Here is a 19,945-nt window from a genome sequence, read left to right on the forward strand (position 1 = left end):
GGTTAAACTTAAGGATATGAGCAGAAAGAAGAAGGATGAAACAATTGACTCATGATGAATGTCTACTGAAGCTCAACATCAGACAAAACTATTTAGTTCATCTCAGTAGAATGTGAGCTGCATGAAGGCAGGGGACATTTATTATTTTGTCCTTGTGTCCTGGGCACCTAGAATAGGGCCTTGCATACAGTGAGGAATTAATAGACGCTTTTAGATTGGACTAAGCCACATCTATAAATGACATCACCAGCAAATGCATCAAGTGTTTTATTTCTTTGAAAAGCTTACATGCAGTCACTGACAGTCAATGTAACATACACAAAAAAGCAAAACAAACCATTCTGATCAATGATGAAATGGAGGATTAACTCAAAAACAGTTTTATAATAAAACTTAGAAACACTTAAATATTTAAAGCAAGAATGTTGGTTTGAGGAATTTCAAACCGGACGTTTGCATAGTTTTAATATGATAGCCATGTTATATTAGAATAAACCAATAAATTGAACTAATGTTCAATGGCTCAAAAATGAGCTATTCTTAAGAAATATGATTTTCCTACGGATAAAATAATATGGTATCTCAAAGTCATGATTAAGAAAGTTTTAAAGAAAAAAATGGTAGCAGACTTTTTTTCAATGTTTCTTTATGCCTTTTTAAAAACTATCACTATTCATTAGTACAGAAATTTGTTCAAAGATGCAATTTTTATAAATGATGATTTTCTTAACAGGAAAAAAAAAATGATGACCAAAAGGCATATACAGTAACATAAAATAAAGATACCGACTGTTCTCTGTTTTAGAAATAAAGAGTGGTTAACCTCAATTTTTAAGGACATACTAGTACTAGAGAAGTGATCCATGTAAAACCTACCTGGTGATAGCACAATGTTAAATTTCAGATCTCCACTCGTTATGTAAACAAAAAATGAAACAATATTTAATTTTGTGCATTACTGAACCAAATTTCAATTTTATTTCATTATTTTGAGAGAGATGATGATAAACTCTTTAAAATGCAATAATTTTATTCCAATTAAATTACTTTTTTGTGAAAGTTTAATAGACAGTGCATTAACAGTGAACTTTAGCCAGATCAAGCTTAAATAAAAGAATGTTGTATTGAGAAGATCACTTCTTCAAAGGATACTTTTCCTTCAATAATCTGTTGCCAGTTGGGTTTGTTTTTAACTTATACATATGAATTGTAGGGATTTAATTGTTCCTTTTAATCAGCACTTCAAAAATATTTCTGGTCACATGTGATAATTAAATGTTCATTTTTTCTGACTGCCTTAAAATCCTTTATAATGTTTAAATGATACTCTTTGGGATACTGCTAAACATTCAATGTATAAAAAAACATTTCATACCACTAAGCCCTAAAACAAATTACAGTGCAATATTTTCAAATACCAATACCTACAACTTCTGACAAATCACTTTTTCTGGGACAGGCATACAGTTTTCCTCAGTGTATGAATTTTACTCAACATGGATATGTTATAAGGTATACAGGTATACACATAAGATATGCAGACCACTGAAGAATTTAATGTTGCAATTTATCCCAAACCCATCATATTATAATATGAAGAGGGAAAAAAGGATATCAAAGAAAAAACATGAGTAAAAATGTGATTTCATTAGGAATTTTTCATTTTTTTTATTTCATAGATTTTTTGTTCACAATTACATGATTTACTTGAAATTTATCTCAAATTTAGTTATTTAGAATGGCTAAATAAAACTTATGAGTGTCAAACATTTATCTGTTGCTTAAAAACCACTAAAGAACCAATGATCATTTATAAAGTTCTCTTCCTCATGTCTCAGGATTAAAATTTACAACCAGGCCTTTAGTTCTTTGTTAATTCATTCTTCCCACTCCAAATTTGAAAAATTTTAAAGTAACAGACTCATCTAGAGGTAGTGTGCTACTCAATAAAAAAGTACATTATATATGTGCATATATATATATATATACACACACACATGCATATGTATATATCATGCAACTGCTTAAAAAATTAATTTAGCACTTGAGAAAAAAAAAGAATAATGTGGCAAGTTCAGGTCAATAGGTTTCTTAAATGAAAGATTATCTTGGTTACATTCTTCTAGAACATGATGAAAGTTCTGACTGCTCTACAAGACAGCCATGACATCTAACTGATTTCCAACAAGATGATCATAGAATAGAAGAATAGTATCCGCCCGTATCTGGTAGAGTAATTAAGGTAACATTTACTGCCTAACTAATTTCAGCGATGATTGCTTCACTAGTTTTTGCTGTAGTCTTTTTGATTGGGCGTCATCAATGGCATTACATGCTCTCTGTAAAATAGAATATTATGAATTAGAAAAATAATCATTAAATTGTAGAAATAAAGTTTGGAGGAAGTAAAGGAGAAGAGAATAAACGGGAGAAATTGGCTATGTTATATCTGATAAAGTTTCAACTAACTTTCACCTACCGCATAGATATTTATACTCCAAAGGGCAATAGTATGGTAGGATCTAGTGAAAGTTTTTTAAGGAGAGGGGGGACTTGGGCTTGTTTTTAGCGAGTAATGAGTAAATAGGGAGAAATTAGAAGGAGAGAGAGAATACTGTCAGGGAGCAATTGTAGAGGAGATAGATTAAGGTTATGTGTAGAGGAGCAGCCTTGGCTGGGGAAATGGCCACCTCTTCATCAGAGAATAGAATAAAGAATATCGTGGGAATATCATCTCAGGGGCATGTGAGATGAGGAGAAAGGGAAAAGAGTGAGCTTGTGGTATGCAGCCTCAGTGTTTCAACAAAGTACGAGGTGACATCTTCAGCTGAAAGAGGGAAAGAGGAGCCTGTGGGAGGCTTGAGGAAAGAAAAGCTGCTGTGGTGAATGGGATAGGGAATTGATTAGAGAGGAAGAGAGGGATTGCTTTCTGACAGTGGGGGCCCAGCTGAGATTATGTAACTCTGTAGTGGACCAAGGAAGCACTGTTTTATGACTTCTAGGGTATCACTTAGCAGCATATGAATCAGAGCAAAGGAAGTGGATGGTGAGAAAATAAAACAAAGATCCCACACTATGCCACTTTCATGAGTTATTTCTTTTTTTTCTCCACCTTTACTTAGAGATAATGTTGGCAACCAAACCAGAATGTCATTTCTGCAATCAGCAGTGAAGAAGGGCTTGTTCTCAACTATCAGAACTATCAGTTTATATTGCTTTTCATTACATCTATCTCTCATGCTTGTCAGAATTTGTTACAGTAGAAACAGAATACACCCCTTTCTTTAAAGAGGTAGGTCTCAATTCCACCCAAGAAAATGTTAATTTATGGACAAAAAAAAATCCTGACTTATAATCTTCTGATCTTTAAATACCATTTAAATATGTGGAGATCAAGATGTAATTTACATAAAGTTTTAAGATATGCTCCTTTCCATATGTAACATTGCTCTTTTAACATAGAACCTTGTTCTTCAAATTAGTCAACGTTACCATGGCAATCATAAAATCTGGGCCCCTGTTAACAGGCTGAGATGATGAAGACAGAGACAAAGAGATGTAGAGAATCCTCAGACTAGCATTTTCCCCATTCTATGCTTTTCACCTGTCCTCTCAAGACCAAATTTTAAGTTACTTGAAGGACAGGAACTTTGTCTTAAACGACTTTGGGTTCCCATATAATACTCAGGACACGGTCATACATTAACATGACAAACATTTTTAATTGTCTGATGGTGACGCTCAGCACTCCCATCAATAATTATAGTACAAATGACGAGCACCGTAGAGGCTGAAGCAAACCTCCAATAACTCGTCCCCAAGCAATACTGCTGGAAATCAGAGTCTAAACTGGCAGGCCAGATAGAAAGTGGAGGAATGGCAAAGGGCACCTTCCCTGCACCCTTGGAACCTCTGCCTCCTGCTGAGTTCCAAGTCTAGTTAGCAAAAAGCCATGCAAGATGATTCTGAATTTACCTACCAAAATTCTAACTGAAAGGATTACTGTCCCTGCATATTGAAAGAATACCAGTCACTAACTGGCCAATACTAATAGATCTCTTCTCTTTATTTTTCACTTACAAAATCTTTAAATGATTTACCATTGCTATCGTTGGATCTTGAAGATCAACTTTTCGTAAAAAAGCTTGATTGACATTGTCCTTTTTGTGAAACAACCCGTGATCCTGTTTCAAAAGAAGAGAGAACAAAAACAGGTCTGGCTAGGCACAACAAAACAAAAAACATGCCACGGTTTTTAGGTGCTTAAATGCCAACTCTCCTTTCTATTACGCCTTCATTCCCCAGGACGCTCATCAATGGAAATTTCATTACTCTGCAAGATTGAATCTTTCTGGTCCTCACTTCTCACCAGCACCCTTGATCCCCTGGCTAGACCCTATGACTGGAGGCCATCAGCTCTGGGGCCTCTTCTTAAAGAGGAAGCCCAGTAGTTTCTTCCACCAGCTTCTCTGGAATTCTCCAACTCACCCCCCACACCAGGTACCTTTCCCCCTCCCCTCACCCACTTTTCAGCTTCATTTTATGTACTGTCTCCTCCCCCCATTAGATTGCTACCTTACCTTAACTGAGATTTGTAGAAGATTTTTCTCAACACTTGGAGGTAACACAAAATCTTCAAATGGGTGCTGCCATTCTACAGACATGTGGCCTAGGATCTCTACTTCCTTTACAAAGAGCACTCGCCTATTCATAAGTAGAAAAAATGATTAACAGAGTTAATCTTCTCCACACAAAAGCTATGTTGAAAAACAGTATGCTTAACGGATCACTGCCTAGTAAAGTGTATATTGCAATTCAGATTAAAGAAAAATGATATGCATATTGGTTTAGGAAACTAAGATTAAAAACAACCTAACACTTTCAAAGTTTACCCCCTGCCACTTCTGTAAGATTTGGAAAGGTGTAATATTTCATGAAGCTACACAAAAATGAACAGGTATATCGTTTGACACAGAAGGAGTTTCCAGTTACAACTGCCTTATGCCGAAGAATATGTAAATATGACACAATGGCCGTACTCTGGCTAGAGAAACCAGATAGGCAGAAACCTCAGAAAATGCTTTACCTGTTTCCTAACAGTATTCATTTATGAAGCAGTATATCTGCTTGTCAAGAAAGAACATGTAAGATGTCACAGACGTTAAATGTCAAAGGGTTTATTTATAGCCCATGTTCAGATTTTGATGCCTTAACGGTTACTACAACAAGACATAAAATAGAAAGCAGAAATAAAGACATAACAGTGCACTTAAGGAGTAAGTCTACTGGCTCCTCATTATATAGTTCCAATTAATTGCTTTCGGAGACATACACAGGATCACACACACACAGAGCCAACCATCCTCATTTTATAGATGAAGAAACTGAAGCCCAGAAAGGTTAGGGGACTTGCTCAAGATCGTACAGCAAGAGATGAAGCCAGGATGGCAGAGCAGAGGAAGCACTAAAGCTCAGCTCTTCCAATATTCCCCTCCAAATAACTTTAAAACAACAACTCAAATTGAATTGTGGAACAGCATAACCAAAAAAGGTTGAGATGAGATAGTTTTCCAGCCCAAGAAAACTTAGGAGGTCAGAAGCAGAGATCTGCAACACTGGCCTCCAGCCCCTGGCCTAGACTGCATGCAGATGCCACACCAGTTGTGGCCTTGCGGGTGGCTGTGATAGCAGCAACAGCGGTACTAGGAACTCTCAGCCCAGAGAAGGGTCAGGGAATAGGGCAGCTGGTCAGAAGGAGATTTGAGAAAATGCCTGTACTAGCACTGGGCACAGGACCAGGCACTATTTGGCTACTCCACTGCCCATACCTACTTTTAGGTCACAGTCTCAGGGCAGAGAACTTAGGTCTTCCAGGCTTGGTGCTCTAACCACTGCACCACCTATCAAATTCTATCAAGCATTTAAAAAATAATTAATTCTAATACTACATAATCTATTTGAAAAAAAAATAGGTAAAGAAGGAATCTTACAAATTCCTTCTATGACATAAATATAATTTCAATACCGAAACCAGGGAGAGCAAAAACAGTGAAAGAAAACTACAGACCAATTTTCCTAATGATACTGATACAAAAATTTTAAATAAAATACTAGCAAGAGGACTACAGTGATATATCAAAAGATATACTGGTACATGACCTGGTGGAACTTGTACAAGGAATGCAGGGCTGGTTCATTATTAGCAAAACTATAAGAATATCTGACCACATCAATAATAAAAACAATAATCAATGAAAAAAAATGTGAAGGAAGGTGGCCCAGAAGTACTAAAGTACTTTGTATACTACAAAGAGGTAATCATCAAAACAATATGGTACTGGCTAAGAAACAGAGTGGTGGGTCAATGGAAAAGGTTAGGTACACAATATACAGAAGCAAATGACTGTAACAATCTAGTGTTTGATAAACCCCCAAATCCAAGCTTGTGGGGCAAAAACTCCCTATCTGACAGAAACGTTTGGGGAAACTTTGAAAAGTCTGGCAGAAACTAAACATCAACCAACATCTCACACCATATATCAAGATAAGGTCAAAATAGGCACATGCTTTAAACATAAAGGGTGATATTATAATCAAACTAAGGAAGTATGAAAAAATTGCCTGTAAAATCTATGAATAAAAGAAGAGTTTCTGACCAAACAAGAGATAAAGAAGATCACCAAAGGTATAATAAATAATTTTGATTATATGAAAATAAAAAGTCTTTGTACAAACAAAACTAATATAACCAAAACTAGAAGGAAAGCAAGAAGCAGGGGGCGGGAGAAGGGGAAGAGTGTTTTTAAAGTAAGTTTCTATGATTAAAAAAAGGCCTCATTTTTCAAATATATAGGGAACTAAACCAAATTTATAAAAATAGGAGCCATTCCCTAATTGATAAATGGTCAAAGTATACGAACAGGCAGTTTTCAAAAAAAAAAGAAATCAACGCTATCAATAATTATATGGAAAAAAATTTTGAGTCACTAATTATTAGAGAAATGCAGTTAAATTAAATTAGAGAAATGTAAGTTAAATGTAAATAAAAATTAAAACAACTCTGAGGTACCACCTCACACCTATAAAGGCTAATATGACAGAACAATTTGGAACTATGCCCAAAGTGCTATAAAACTATGCATACCCTTTGACTCAGCAATACCACTACTAAGTCCATATCCCAAAGATATGAAAGAAAAAAGGAAAGGACTCATGTTTTAAAAATATTTAGAATAGTTCTTTATGTGTCTGCAAAGAATTGGAAACAGAGGGAATGTTCACCAGTTGAGAAATGGCTGACCAAGTTATGGTATATAATTGTGATGGAATACTACTGTGCTAAAAGAAATGAAGAGCAGAATGGTTTAAAAAAAAAAACAACCTGGGGAGACAAATGAAGGGAGCAGAACCAAAACAACATTGTACACGGTAACAGCAATATTGTAATGATGATCAACTGTAAAAGATTTAGCTCCTCCAATCAAAAGATTCATGGTGAAAAATGCTATCCATCTCAAGATAGAGAACTGATGAACTCTGCACGCAGACTGGAGCACATTGTTTTCACTTCCTTTACTTTTCTTGCAAAATGACTAACATATGAATGTTTTGCATGATTTCACATGTATAATGGGCATCACATTTTTGCCTCTCAATGGACTGGAGGGGGGTACCAGAGGAAAGAAGAGAATGTGGAACCCCAAACTTTTTTAAAAATGAATGTAATAAAAAAACTTATAAACTATAGGAATTAATGAGCTTTTATTAAAATGACTTTTGTTGTTGTTTAGTCATTTCAGTCATGTCTGGATCCTCATGATCCCATTTGGGGTTTTCTTGGCAAAGATATCAAAATGGTTTGCCATTCCTTTCTCCAGCTCATTTTATAGATAAAAAAAAACTGAAGGAAAAAGTGACTTGCTCAGGGTTACACAGCTAGTAAGTATCTGAGGCTGAATTTGAACTCACTTTGAACTTCCCGACTCAGATCTTCCTGACTTCATGCTGGGAACTCTATCTACTGTGCTACCCTTTTAAAATGATAGGCAGCATCTACCTAAAACCCCGAGCAAAGATTATCTGTAATAGAGATAAATTAGAAGCCTACTCAGTGAGATAAAAGGTGTTTATTATCATCATTATGATTCAATATTATACTAGAGATGCTAGCTATAGCAATAAGACAAGACAAAGAAATTGAAGGAGTAAGTATAGGCAATGAGGAAACAAAACTATCATTCTTTGCAGATGATATGATGGCATCTTAGAGAATCCTAGAGAATCAACTAAAGAAACTAGTTGAAACAATGAATAACTTTAGCATAGTTGCAGAATATAAAATAAAGCATCAGCATTTCTATATATTACCAACAAAACCCAGCAAAAGGAGAAAGAGAAATTCCATTTAAAATAACTGCAGACAATATAAAATACTTGGGATTCTATGTAGCAGGACACACCCAGGAACTGTACGAACACAACTACAAAATACTTTTCACACAAATAAAGACAGATCAAACAACTGGAAAAATATTAGTTGCTCATGGGTAGGCTGAGCCAATATAATAAAAATGACAATTCTACCTAAAGTAATTTACTTGTTCATGTGTCATACCACTCAAATTACCAAAGCATTATTTCATAGAGCTAGAAGAAATAGTAACAAAATTCATCTGGAAGAACAAAAGGTCAAGAATATCAAGAGAATTCATGGAATAAAAAAAGGTGATACCCATGATGGTTGTGTCACATAAACCTAATGGAATATTGTGCCATATGAAATGATAAATATAAAATATATCATAAGCAGGCAGGCGGTGCAATGGATAGTGATTAGAACTCAGAGGCAGACAAGTTCAATCCCACCTCAGACACTAGCTGTGTGACAGTAGGTAAGCCACTTTATCTCTCTGTGCCTAAATAAGGATGATAACAGCACCAATCTCACAGGGTCATTGTATGAGGACAGAATGAGGTAACATGTGAAAGTGCTTCACACACCACAAAGTGCTATATGAACACGAGCTATAATCTATTTAAAGATAAAGAAATACGGAAAGACATATAAAGTGATTCAGAAAAAAAAAGCAGACTAAAACTAATATGTATGCTGACCATAATTCCCTAACAAAACAGATGATGTTTTAAAAGGGGCAAAGAAACAAACAAGATGTTTTTGTTAGCTTAGACACTTTTAAAAAAAACTCGTCTAAATAATAGTCTTTACAGTTAATATGGATCTTTTTTGTTTATTTAAAGGGGTTTTTTTAGACAAAACTATACAAATAAAAAATAAAAATGTAAAAAGTAGGAAATTCCTCTGAAGCTGTAATTTGAAAGAAAATGATGATTTCTATTAATTTTTCAACCCACCGAGGAGAATGTGTCAAGGCATTTGTCAATTCTCTTCAACTAAATGGTCATTTATTAAAGGCCTATTGTATGTTCCAGGCTTTGTACTTTTATGGAAAGAAAAAAATAGACCCTGCCTTCAAGGAGCTTACTTCTAATAGAGCAAAATATCACAGACACGGAAAAACAAATAGAAAGGAACTACAAAGTAATTCTAGGAGTTAGAAGGCATGGTAACAATTGAGGAGTTCAAGAAATGCCTTGTACAGGAAGTGGTGCTTGATGTGAACCCTCAATGGTACAAATATGGAAGAATGCAAGAATCACTAAAAGAGTGGTGGATAAAATGAACCTAAGAAACATCAGATAAGTTTAGAAGTCCTCACCAAGTATTCATCAAAAGTGGTAGATGGAATCTAATGCAAACTTTGCCTTCTATATCTATTCTACTTTAAGCCTATAGAACTATATTATCTAGAAAACTTGAAAGACAGTATTTAGAAAGAATCCTCAAAGTTGGATACTGGGACTAATCCCAAGGAGAAAAAGAAAGGAATATTTCTGTACAATTATTTCAGAAAAATAGAACTCTGTCTCACAAAGATTTAATAGACTCTAGGGCACAAATAAAAAGAAAAAGAACTAGCCTGTAAAAGAGAACATCAGGTACTCTAAACATAATCTTACATTTAAATGTGATACTATAACCACTCTCTTTATGAATGCTGAAAGTTAAGAGACCTAGGTTTCAGAACCAGTTCTACCACTGATTAGTTGTGATACCTTGGATAAATCATCCAACTTGTCTAAACTTCAATTTTTTTTTCAGTACAATTGAGAGGTTGGGTTAAATGATCTCTAAAAGTGACGATTATTAATTAAATCAATTATAAATTTAATTTGAAACAATCATCGTTTAATATTTTAATTTTATTAATTATTGGTTCATTTATATTTTAATTTATTTAAATTTTAAAGTTCACTCAGGCAAACAGTTATCCTTCCAAAATTCTCTTTTTTATATACACGTTAAGTTTTATTTGAAAAATGCCATTTTACCTATTTGTAACCACAAGATTTGCCTTTTTGCATCCAGGAATGGCACAGTGGTACTGGTAGGTTTCATTGTCCAGTTTTTTTATGTGATTCTGAAAAAGAAAAAAAGACTCAAGCACTGGAAGCACATGTTCATAGTCATCACCAATACTGAAAAGTAGATTCACTCATTACGGTGAGAGATCTGAAACATCAGTTCCTACAAGTAGAATCTGAATTTCTAATATTGGCATAGGAAGCTAGAAAAAAAATTCCTCCCATGCCCTTCTCCAATCAATTTCCCTTATTGCCTATACAGATAAATATTATTAAAGGCATACTAGCAACATTTCAGTTAAAATACATTTTGTTCAGCTTTAATAAATGATCAAACTGTTAATTAAACCCAAATTACAAAATACCAAACGTATGAAAAGGAAGCACTATAGCATTATATTTACAAACAACAGGGAAATGGCTGTATATGGGGATGATTTCCCCTTGTACTGCAAAAAGGCAATATATACCATTACTTTACTCTAAGTATATAATAACAGATACATTTGTAATTATACATAGGCAGGATTATATTTACCTGCTCAGTTTTATTTCAGACAAAAAGTACAATGACAATATTAATAAGAACACAGAATTTCTAACATTTTAAAACAGTTACCATAATATTTTGCTATAACAAATATAAACATAAGGCAATCCAGACAGATACAATAAATACACTAGAAACATATTCTACTAGGCTCTTTCAAAGTCACTGTTACATGTAGTATGTGCACAGTCACATTAAAAACTGACATACTGGACATTTCAATAATCAAGTTACCACTGAGATTATTAATCAGTATTTCCATGTGTATTATGAAAATAATGTGAAGTGACTGGCTTCAAAATACAGAGAATTTGTTGTTAACTAGCAAATAACAGTTTAACAATTTGTACACAAGTAGCACAGGTTAAATGTCATAGAAACACATTATATAAACAGGCACAAAGTTATTCTGTTCTTATGTCATTTTCTAAATTTCAATTCTTCAGATGCCTGGTCCAAGCTCATTCTCAGGTAATCCAAAACTCCAGCCAGGAAGAAGGGAAATCCATTTTCATAGAGAAAGTGAAGTCTTAATTTTCAGAATGGGTCTCAAATTGGGGAATAATTGTCAGATCAGTAGTCTGTGTTAGAAATTCACTTAAATACCAACTCTTAGATAAAATCATTTTACATTTGTGCTAATTTTTCTAACTGGAGAAGTTATGGTAATTATCTAGATCTGAATTTCAGCTTTGAAATACAAATTTAATATATATGTTACATTCAAATCACAATATATATTAAATTCTAACAATTTCTATCTTGTAGACATAAATATTAGCTTACTAGTCCAACTTTTAGATTGGTAGTTTAGCTTAACAAGAAAACTTTTAAGTATAATTTTAAAGTATGTGACATTGTATTCAAAACAGAAAGTAGTTTCTTTTCTGTTTTAAGAAATTCCACAGGCCAATGTGAGAATTTATTGCTTGACTATGCATGCTTATTACAAGGGGTTTTTGCTTTCCTTTTTTCTTTTCCAGTAAAGGGGAAAGAGAGAGGAAACATGAGAGAAATAAATTAAATGGCTGTTAAGTGGAAAAGGAAATTCAACTAAAAAAATAGCATTTAGATATTTCGAACAAAGTTATTTAGGCATGTTGTCCATGAATAGCTGGTGAGTTAGAGACTAGATCAACTGCTAAAATAACTAATTCCCAGAACTTTTCTTACTTCCATTACAGGAGGGTAGAGAGTCGTTTGGAAGAATTTATTCTATTCAAATTGGATTAAAATATGTAACAGGATTTAATACCCATCGATGTGAGAAAATCAATAATCATTGTCACTAGGCAAAAATAATATATCGGGAAGAAAAAAGAACATGAAAATCATGAGAAATATCTCATAAATGGCTAGTCGACTACCTACTGAACTTATGGTTAGTACCATACTGTTAAGAACTTATTTGTACTTTAGTTGCTTCATTCATGTTATGTATTTTTATATATATACATATACATATATGTGTGTGTGCATAATATACCATAAATTCCCTGAGGGCAGAGATCATGTGCAGTACTTCTTTTGTATTCCCCTTTGTACTTACTATACAGCTTAGGATATAGTAGGCACTCAATAAATGCTTGCCACTTGACTGATTATTATAGTATGAACAAGGGAGAAAATTCTAGTTTCCCCAGAGGACAAGCTTGAACAACCATGTTATGAAGTTATCAAGTCCTCTTCCTATTTACATAACATAATGGACCTTGTAGAATTCAAGGTTTTAGAATAATTGTAATATTACTAATGAGTAAATAATATATTACTAATGAATAAAAGTAAGAAGCCCACTGATAAATCAAACAGGAATACATATTTATTTACCTAAAACTTTAAAAAAAAGTACCTCTGAGTTATGTAGTTATTATCACTCACATAAAGAAGGGAAACACTAGATAATATGTATTAATATAAAGATTACTTAAAGTAACAAATAAATATTAAGGTAAAACACATATAAGTAAAGGAATTTCTAAAGTTAACCATTAAAACCTCAGCATACCCTAGAAAAGAAAATATTCGTTTTACCTTAAAATAAGGAATTTATGCATGATTTAAGACTATAGCTCTAATTTGTATCCATCATTTTCATAGAAAACTATATGAATATACATATACACAGCTATTTCCCAAGCCCTAAAGTATCTAAGAGAGCCTTTTTATTTCCTCTCTGGGTAACAATCTTTTAAAAACAACACATAATCCAACTCAACATTTGAGATTCCAATACTCATTCTACACAGAGGCAACATGTATCATATCAACGATCATTTAAAATTTCAGTCTAATTTTTTAATGTGGGAAAGCACTATAGATGCTGGAGGAGGCACTGCCTCATTTTTCTGTGACATTGTGTATAGAAAACTGCATTGCATTACAGCAACGCTGTGTGGCTCAAAGCCAACAATTTCTCTTCTAACAAAAATCACATATTGGACCAGATTATGTCAGATGAACGTTAGGAAAAATACCACCAGGTTTCCCTGATCTTGGATGCTAATTTTCATATAGGTATATTAACTCATAAATTGTTAGCCGTTGCATGAGAGGCAGGAGAATACTTTTCTCTAAAATTAAAAATCTTAAAAGCCCACAGTTGGTTTGTAAAACATAGATAATTGTGTAAATAGAGGGGCTACTTAAATAATTTTCTTAAGTGCAGTAATATATGGAGTTATGGTAATTAAGACCAAAGATTCTGTGATAAATGTTCTGTGCCAAAGTGAGTCCATTTTAAAAAAGCTTGTGTGCAAGAAAGGTGAAGAGATATTTATTTATTTACATTTATAAAAAGGACCATTGCGGTCACTATGAAGTCAAGGCAGAATGCGATGAGATCAGTGTTTATTCTACCTCTTAGCTAATTGTCTTAAATCCTCAGTACAAATTGATCTGTAATTCATCAGTCATTCATTATTAAAACAGGTGCCCAAAATGACATACCTAGGGCATAACAAAACCTAGGGCATTCTGGGAAATAGAAGCTGTGTAATGAAAGTGTTAGGGTCTCAGAGTTAAAAGAAACAAAACAAGGATTCTAGTGATTAGTATTTTCTATGCTGAAGTATTACAGTATTAGAAAAGCTGAAAATTCTGAACTTGAAAAGCAAAAGCATATCATTTTGGAACCTCAATAAGTCTTTTCCCCATCTAATTAAAGAACATAATTTTTTTTTTACTGCATCTTTCTGCATTTCAAAACCATTTCTTAGTGTTGCCATTCATAACAGTAGGAATACCAGGAGTGCTAACATTTTGTCTTTAGTGCATAAATGCCTCTCAACTAATATTTAAAAGTTCAACAGAAATTAAGGGTCTAAAGAACATTTCATTGAAATTGACCCTCAATCTAGACACTCCAAAGGCAGTACATTAATACCACAGTATTTTTAAAGGATGAGACCAAGTAGTAGTATGGGAAATATTTACTCCTCTATTTCCAGTTCTTGCTGTGTAGGCAGAAAAAAGAAAGATAGAAAATAAAGTTAGAAGCATGCAAAAAAATAAAAGCACAGTAACTTACAATAAAAAAATTAAAGGCTAATAACATTACAGATTCACTTTCTTTTGGGGACAAAACTGTTAGCAATCAATTTCTCCTATTTTAGCGGAGAAGAAAAAGGGTAGATTGCAAGACAGCCATACTTACTACACAACAAAGATAAAGCTTGAAAGTCAGAAAAAATAGTTTAAAATATGTTCTAAGGATCAGAAAGTTTTATGTTATACTATCTTTCATCTACATCATCCTACCTGGGCGAATTTATATTTATATTAGAAGCCAAATCAATTTGATATAGAGAAAGAAAAGCTGTGAAACTCAAAATGCCCAGGTAAAGTATAAGAATGTGATAGATACCTAAAAAGTATGAAACACAAAGGAACACTCAGTCACTGAACAGCCTGCCCACCCTAAACATGCTTCATATCCTGTGGCTTCATTTAATATTCCTGCTCTTTCCTGGCCAAGCTATGTTTTTCAAGCAGATAACTCCCTGCAGCTCCCATTCATAGCCTTGTGTTAAATCAATCCCCAGAGAAGTCCAATAATGAGGAGCCAACTACAAGGACAACCCAAACAATGTGGCACAACACAAAACTTTCTTGAAATCTAAAAATACACACAAAACTTCTACATGATCAAAAACCATAACAATTACCTCAAATAAATCATGACCCTCAGATTCACTTCTGTCATACGGTCTTATGATCCCATCTTCATGGATCAGGCGAGGAGGGCGGAGCCTACATACATCTTCAGTTGATTCTGCTGCCCTGTAGGAACAAAGAAGTAATAATAAAACAAATGCGGTGTAGTGAATTTGGAGTCTAGAGGACTAACGCTCACATCCCCACCTGGCATTAGTGTGTGACCTGGGCAAGTCGCAGTGCCTGGTGCATAATGAGCGTGTAGTAAATGCTTGCTGACTGACTCTGTGGCTCAGCTGCCTCACAGCGGGATGACTCAATGGCCTCCATAGCTCTAAACTATGATCCAATGACCCTCCAGGGCTGATTAATTTCCTACTCTAATCTCAACCCCAACAGTCTTTAGAAATGAAATGAAAAGATGACAGTAGCTTTAAAAAGGAATGGATAAAGAACTACGGAAAAGATGAGGAGAAACAGAGTAAAGAATATATGCAGATTCTAGCATATTATAAAGAATCCTGAAAATGATGTGCTTTCCACAGACCAACAAAAATATTACGCCAGAAACAATACAGAAGAAAAAAACAAAACAGATGAACTAGCTACTGAGCATTGTATACATTCTCTCCCAAAAGATTATTTTTATTGAATTTTTCATTTAGTTTGTATTGCTACTGGCTATAATACAGACTTGGTGGTTCCCTTTAATTATCATGATAAAACTGAATCAAAAGTACCTAAAGTACCTGACTCTCAACTCAGAATGGTGTATTAATATCTGTTTTTGCAAAGAAACAGAACAGCTAAGTTACTATAACACTACACTACCACGATAGATAGTATAGCATGGTGAACAGAGCTGGGTTTGTAGTTGGAAGATGTGGATTCCGGTTATGTCTTTGATACCTACTACCTGTGTGACCCTGGGCATATCACCCACTACTCAGTGTACAGGGTAACTCTAAGGCTGTATGTTGCAAAATCAGCCAGGCCTGCATTGTTACAAGATTTCCCTTATGAAGGAGCAATGCATACTCATGAAATCACAAGTTCAGCCAATTCCTCCACCAAGAGTACTATCAAAGTTTTAATCTACATTTTTGGACACAAATTGAGATGTTCAAACATCAGTATAAAAATTGTGTTTGTTAATATATTTAGTTACTTGTTATAAAAGCTAAAGTCTTCTTTATGCATTGGATACCAGTAAATTCAGGGCTTTATTTAGGGGTAAACCCACTGGCTAATAACTACACATGTGAAAAAAGAAGTGGTTCATTGCCTCAGTCTTCTCTGCTTCATTTTTAAACACAAGAGCCCATAAAAAAATAAGTTTTTGGTCTACATGACCTCTGTTCATATAACTGTGTACAACCAGTCATTTTAAAAATCTTGTTAAGAAATAACACTCTCTGTGAAAACTTTTTTTTTTACCTCTGAATTCCTTGGAAGGTACTGCTGGCCATATCAATGATGCCACCGGTTGGACGAGCAACAGCACCTACAAGCCCTTTTCCGATTCCTTTAAAGAATCCAGCGGCTCCTTCCTTTTTGGCTCCTTCAGATAAATAAGATCCATTTTACTTACTGAGTACTTGGCTAGCTAAAGAATACAACACAATTCTGTATCCACAAAATGCAGAATAAAATAAAGAATTGGTGTTAATAAAGCAAACTTTTAGAAATTTCTGAGATATAAATTTAGTTTTATCATGCAATAAACCTAAGAGTACAGCTCAGAGTGGGAAGTATAAGAAGACATTAGGAAATATGCCTTCTTTATGAAGAATCAGCAACCTCTCCACCCTCCTCCCCTTTTTTAAGAAATAGGAATAGATGAGCCAGAGGAGAATTATCAAAATCCTATGCATTATCATCCTTATTTTAGTAACCGAGGCAGTAACAATATATATAATTAGAATCAACTACTAGTGTGTGCTCAGAGATTTTCTAGCTCATGGCATGAGAATAATATTCAAAGTATTCTCAGTTTGGGACTAGTATTTGGTTAATAATTCAATCAAGATCATGTGTGAGTGAAATTCATTTTGTTCATAGCATACAAAAGTGTTTCTAACATGGTTCATCAGAGAAATATTTTCATCCTACCTTCCATAGGCTTGGTAATTATTCCAGTCACACCACCTACAACTCCCTAAAAGAGAAATCAGTAATATATTCAATTAAAATTGTCTTAATTTTAAATGGCCACTAGAGGTCTCTGCTGCCACATTAAATTCATTTTTAAGCACCTATTTTATTAACAGGTATTATTTGGATATAGCTGCTAACACTTAAAGATAGTTACTTGGTGTTACAAAGTATATTCCCCATAAAAATGAGATTTTTGATATTCGATGTCTAATATCAAACTTTGTGAGAGGTCTCATAATAAAGTAAAACAGTTAAGTAAAACCACTAATATAGCAATCTTGTCTAGAAGAACATGCAGCATTGCACATCTACTGCACCCTATCATCTATCTTTAAAAAAAAATTTAAATCTAATTTTACTCCATACTACACTTCCCACCCCATTGAAAAAAAGAGAAAAATAAATTTTTTATGTAAAGCAAAATAAATACCTCAATCACTGTGGTGGTATTATGTATTATATTTAACATATATGATATAATATTTATGTCTGTCATTTTGAACCTTAAGTCCATCACTTCTCTGTAATAATTATGTTTCATCATGCTCTGGAATTGGTCCTCTGGAATCACAAACGACCACTGTATAATTCTTATAGTTTTTTATATAATTCTTATAGTTTTCCAAGTTGTTTTTATAGTATCATTATTGGCTAAACTATTCTCCTGGTTTTGCTCATTTCATCCTTTATCAGTTTAGGAAAGTCTTCAAAATAGTTCTTTTTTTATAATACTAATGCAATAGTATGAAATGTACAGGTTCTACTTACATCACTCTGCATCAGTTCACATAAGTCTTTCCATGTCTTTCTGATATCATATATTTTCCTCATTTTTAACATCACAAAAGTACTCTATCACATTCATATACCACAACTTAGCCAATTCTCAATGGATAGACATCTCCTTAGTTTTCAGGGTTTTTCTCCACCACAAAAAGAGTTTCTATAAATATTTCTGTACAAAATAAGTTTTTGTTCTTTCTTGGTCTCTTTTGGGGATAGGTCTAGGGTCAATTGGCATGTACTCCTTAGTAACTTTTGTATATAATTCTAAATTACTAATTTACTTTCCAGAATAGCTGCAATCATTTGCAAGTCTACCAATAATATATCAACGCACCTGTTTTCTCACAGACCCTCCAATTTTTACTATTTTTATTTTTTTGCCCTCTTTGCCACCCTGAGGAGTATGAGATAGAATCTCAGAATTGCTTTAATTTGAATCTCTCCAATTAGTAGTGCTTTGGAGTATTTTCTCATGTAGTTACAGATAGTCTGGGTTTCTTTCCTTGAGAACTGTCCATATCCTTAGACTATCAATTGGGGAATGGTTTTTTTTCTTATGAATTTGAATCAGTTCCCTTTTATCTTTTAGAAATGAGCCCTTTATCAGAAACATTTGCTTCAAAGATTTTCCCCAGTTGTTTCTCTTTTCACTTTAGCTTTATTATATTTGCTTACGTAAAAACTTTTTAATTTTATGTAATTAAAATTACCAACTTTATCTTCTATGATCCTCTCTAATCCTTATTTGATCATGGACTTTTCTCTTATTCACAGAGCTGATAGGTAATCTTTCCCTGTCTCTCTAATTTGTTCATGACATGACCTTTTCTATCTAGGATACATACCCATTTGGAGCCTGTCTTTGTATGAGTTTCATGTTTTAAAAAAAAAAAAAAACATCAGACTACTATCCACTTGATCACTGTTTCTTTTCTGTTTAGTATCTGGTAGTGTCATGAATAAAATCAAATGACTGCCACCATCATCATCATCACATCTGCCACAGTGCTGTCATCTAAATATAACTTAATTCAGTGAAAAGAGCTGAAATAGCTCATTGATTTTTGAGGTCTCTTTGCCTCCTGAAAATTTGCTTCCGATAATTTCCTAACAGTAGTCCTAATTCTGTACTTTGGAACCAACCCTAATAAGCCTAATCCCTCACTTCTGTGCTAATCCTTCAGTCACCACAGCTGACATTTGAGGAACACCAAAAAGTTTACAAAGTGCTTTCAAGTGCTTGCTTATCATTAAAAAAAACTATAAATATTATAACATTCCTATTTTACAGAGGAGGAAAGTGAGGATTAAAGGGGGTGCATGACTGGCCCAAGGTCAAACCAGGAAACATCAGAGCTGTTGCATGAACCCAGGCTTTATCTGATCCTATAGCTAGCCCTTTCCCATAAACACAATTTCATGCATTAACGAAAAATAAACTTGGTTTTCATGAAGTCCTTCTGCTCTATAAAAATTGTTCAAGTAAAACTGTTTAAAATTGTAATAAACCACACACTTGGTCTGAACCTAAGTGAATCAATGAAATATTAACTTAAAATAAAGCAAAAAGTATACTGGTTGTGGCTATGTACTCAGCCTTGACTCTAAAATTTAATTATTTTAGCAAAGCCTGGTTAAAGGAGATAACCACCCAGTCCTTGCCTCAAAAAGAAAGTAACTAAAAAAGGCAGTGTATACAATACAAGTATTGTGGCAAGTTGAGCCTTATCATTTCCCAACACAAACTCTAGTCTAAATTTTTTAACACATATATACAAAATGGAGATTTCTCCATTATTGTTGTCTTCATATTATTAAACAAATATCAAGAAGCAAGTGCAATACTGATCCAAA

General features: G+C 33.9%; 1 protein-coding gene across 1 annotated transcript in view; it reads right to left on the minus strand.

Annotated features, from left to right (window-relative positions):
- Positions 1-252: 252 nt before the first annotated feature.
- VPS13C (vacuolar protein sorting 13 homolog C) overlaps positions 253-19,945 on the minus strand; it is a 185,227-nt gene continuing 165,534 nt past the window's right edge. The window contains exons 79-85 of the mRNA XM_036734600.1: positions 17,261-17,306; positions 16,586-16,709; positions 15,160-15,274; positions 10,411-10,499; positions 4,581-4,704; positions 4,101-4,184; positions 253-2,339 (exon numbers count right to left, since the gene is read on the minus strand). Of these exons, the coding sequence (XP_036590495.1) occupies positions 2,250-2,339; positions 4,101-4,184; positions 4,581-4,704; positions 10,411-10,499; positions 15,160-15,274; positions 16,586-16,709; positions 17,261-17,306 (672 nt within the window). The 3' untranslated portion in view covers positions 253-2,249. The remainder of the gene's footprint in view (positions 2,340-4,100; positions 4,185-4,580; positions 4,705-10,410; positions 10,500-15,159; positions 15,275-16,585; positions 16,710-17,260; positions 17,307-19,945) is intronic.

Source organism: Trichosurus vulpecula, chromosome 8, assembly GCF_011100635.1.
Source record: "Trichosurus vulpecula isolate mTriVul1 chromosome 8, mTriVul1.pri, whole genome shotgun sequence".
NCBI classification, from domain to species: domain Eukaryota; kingdom Metazoa; phylum Chordata; class Mammalia; order Diprotodontia; family Phalangeridae; genus Trichosurus; species Trichosurus vulpecula.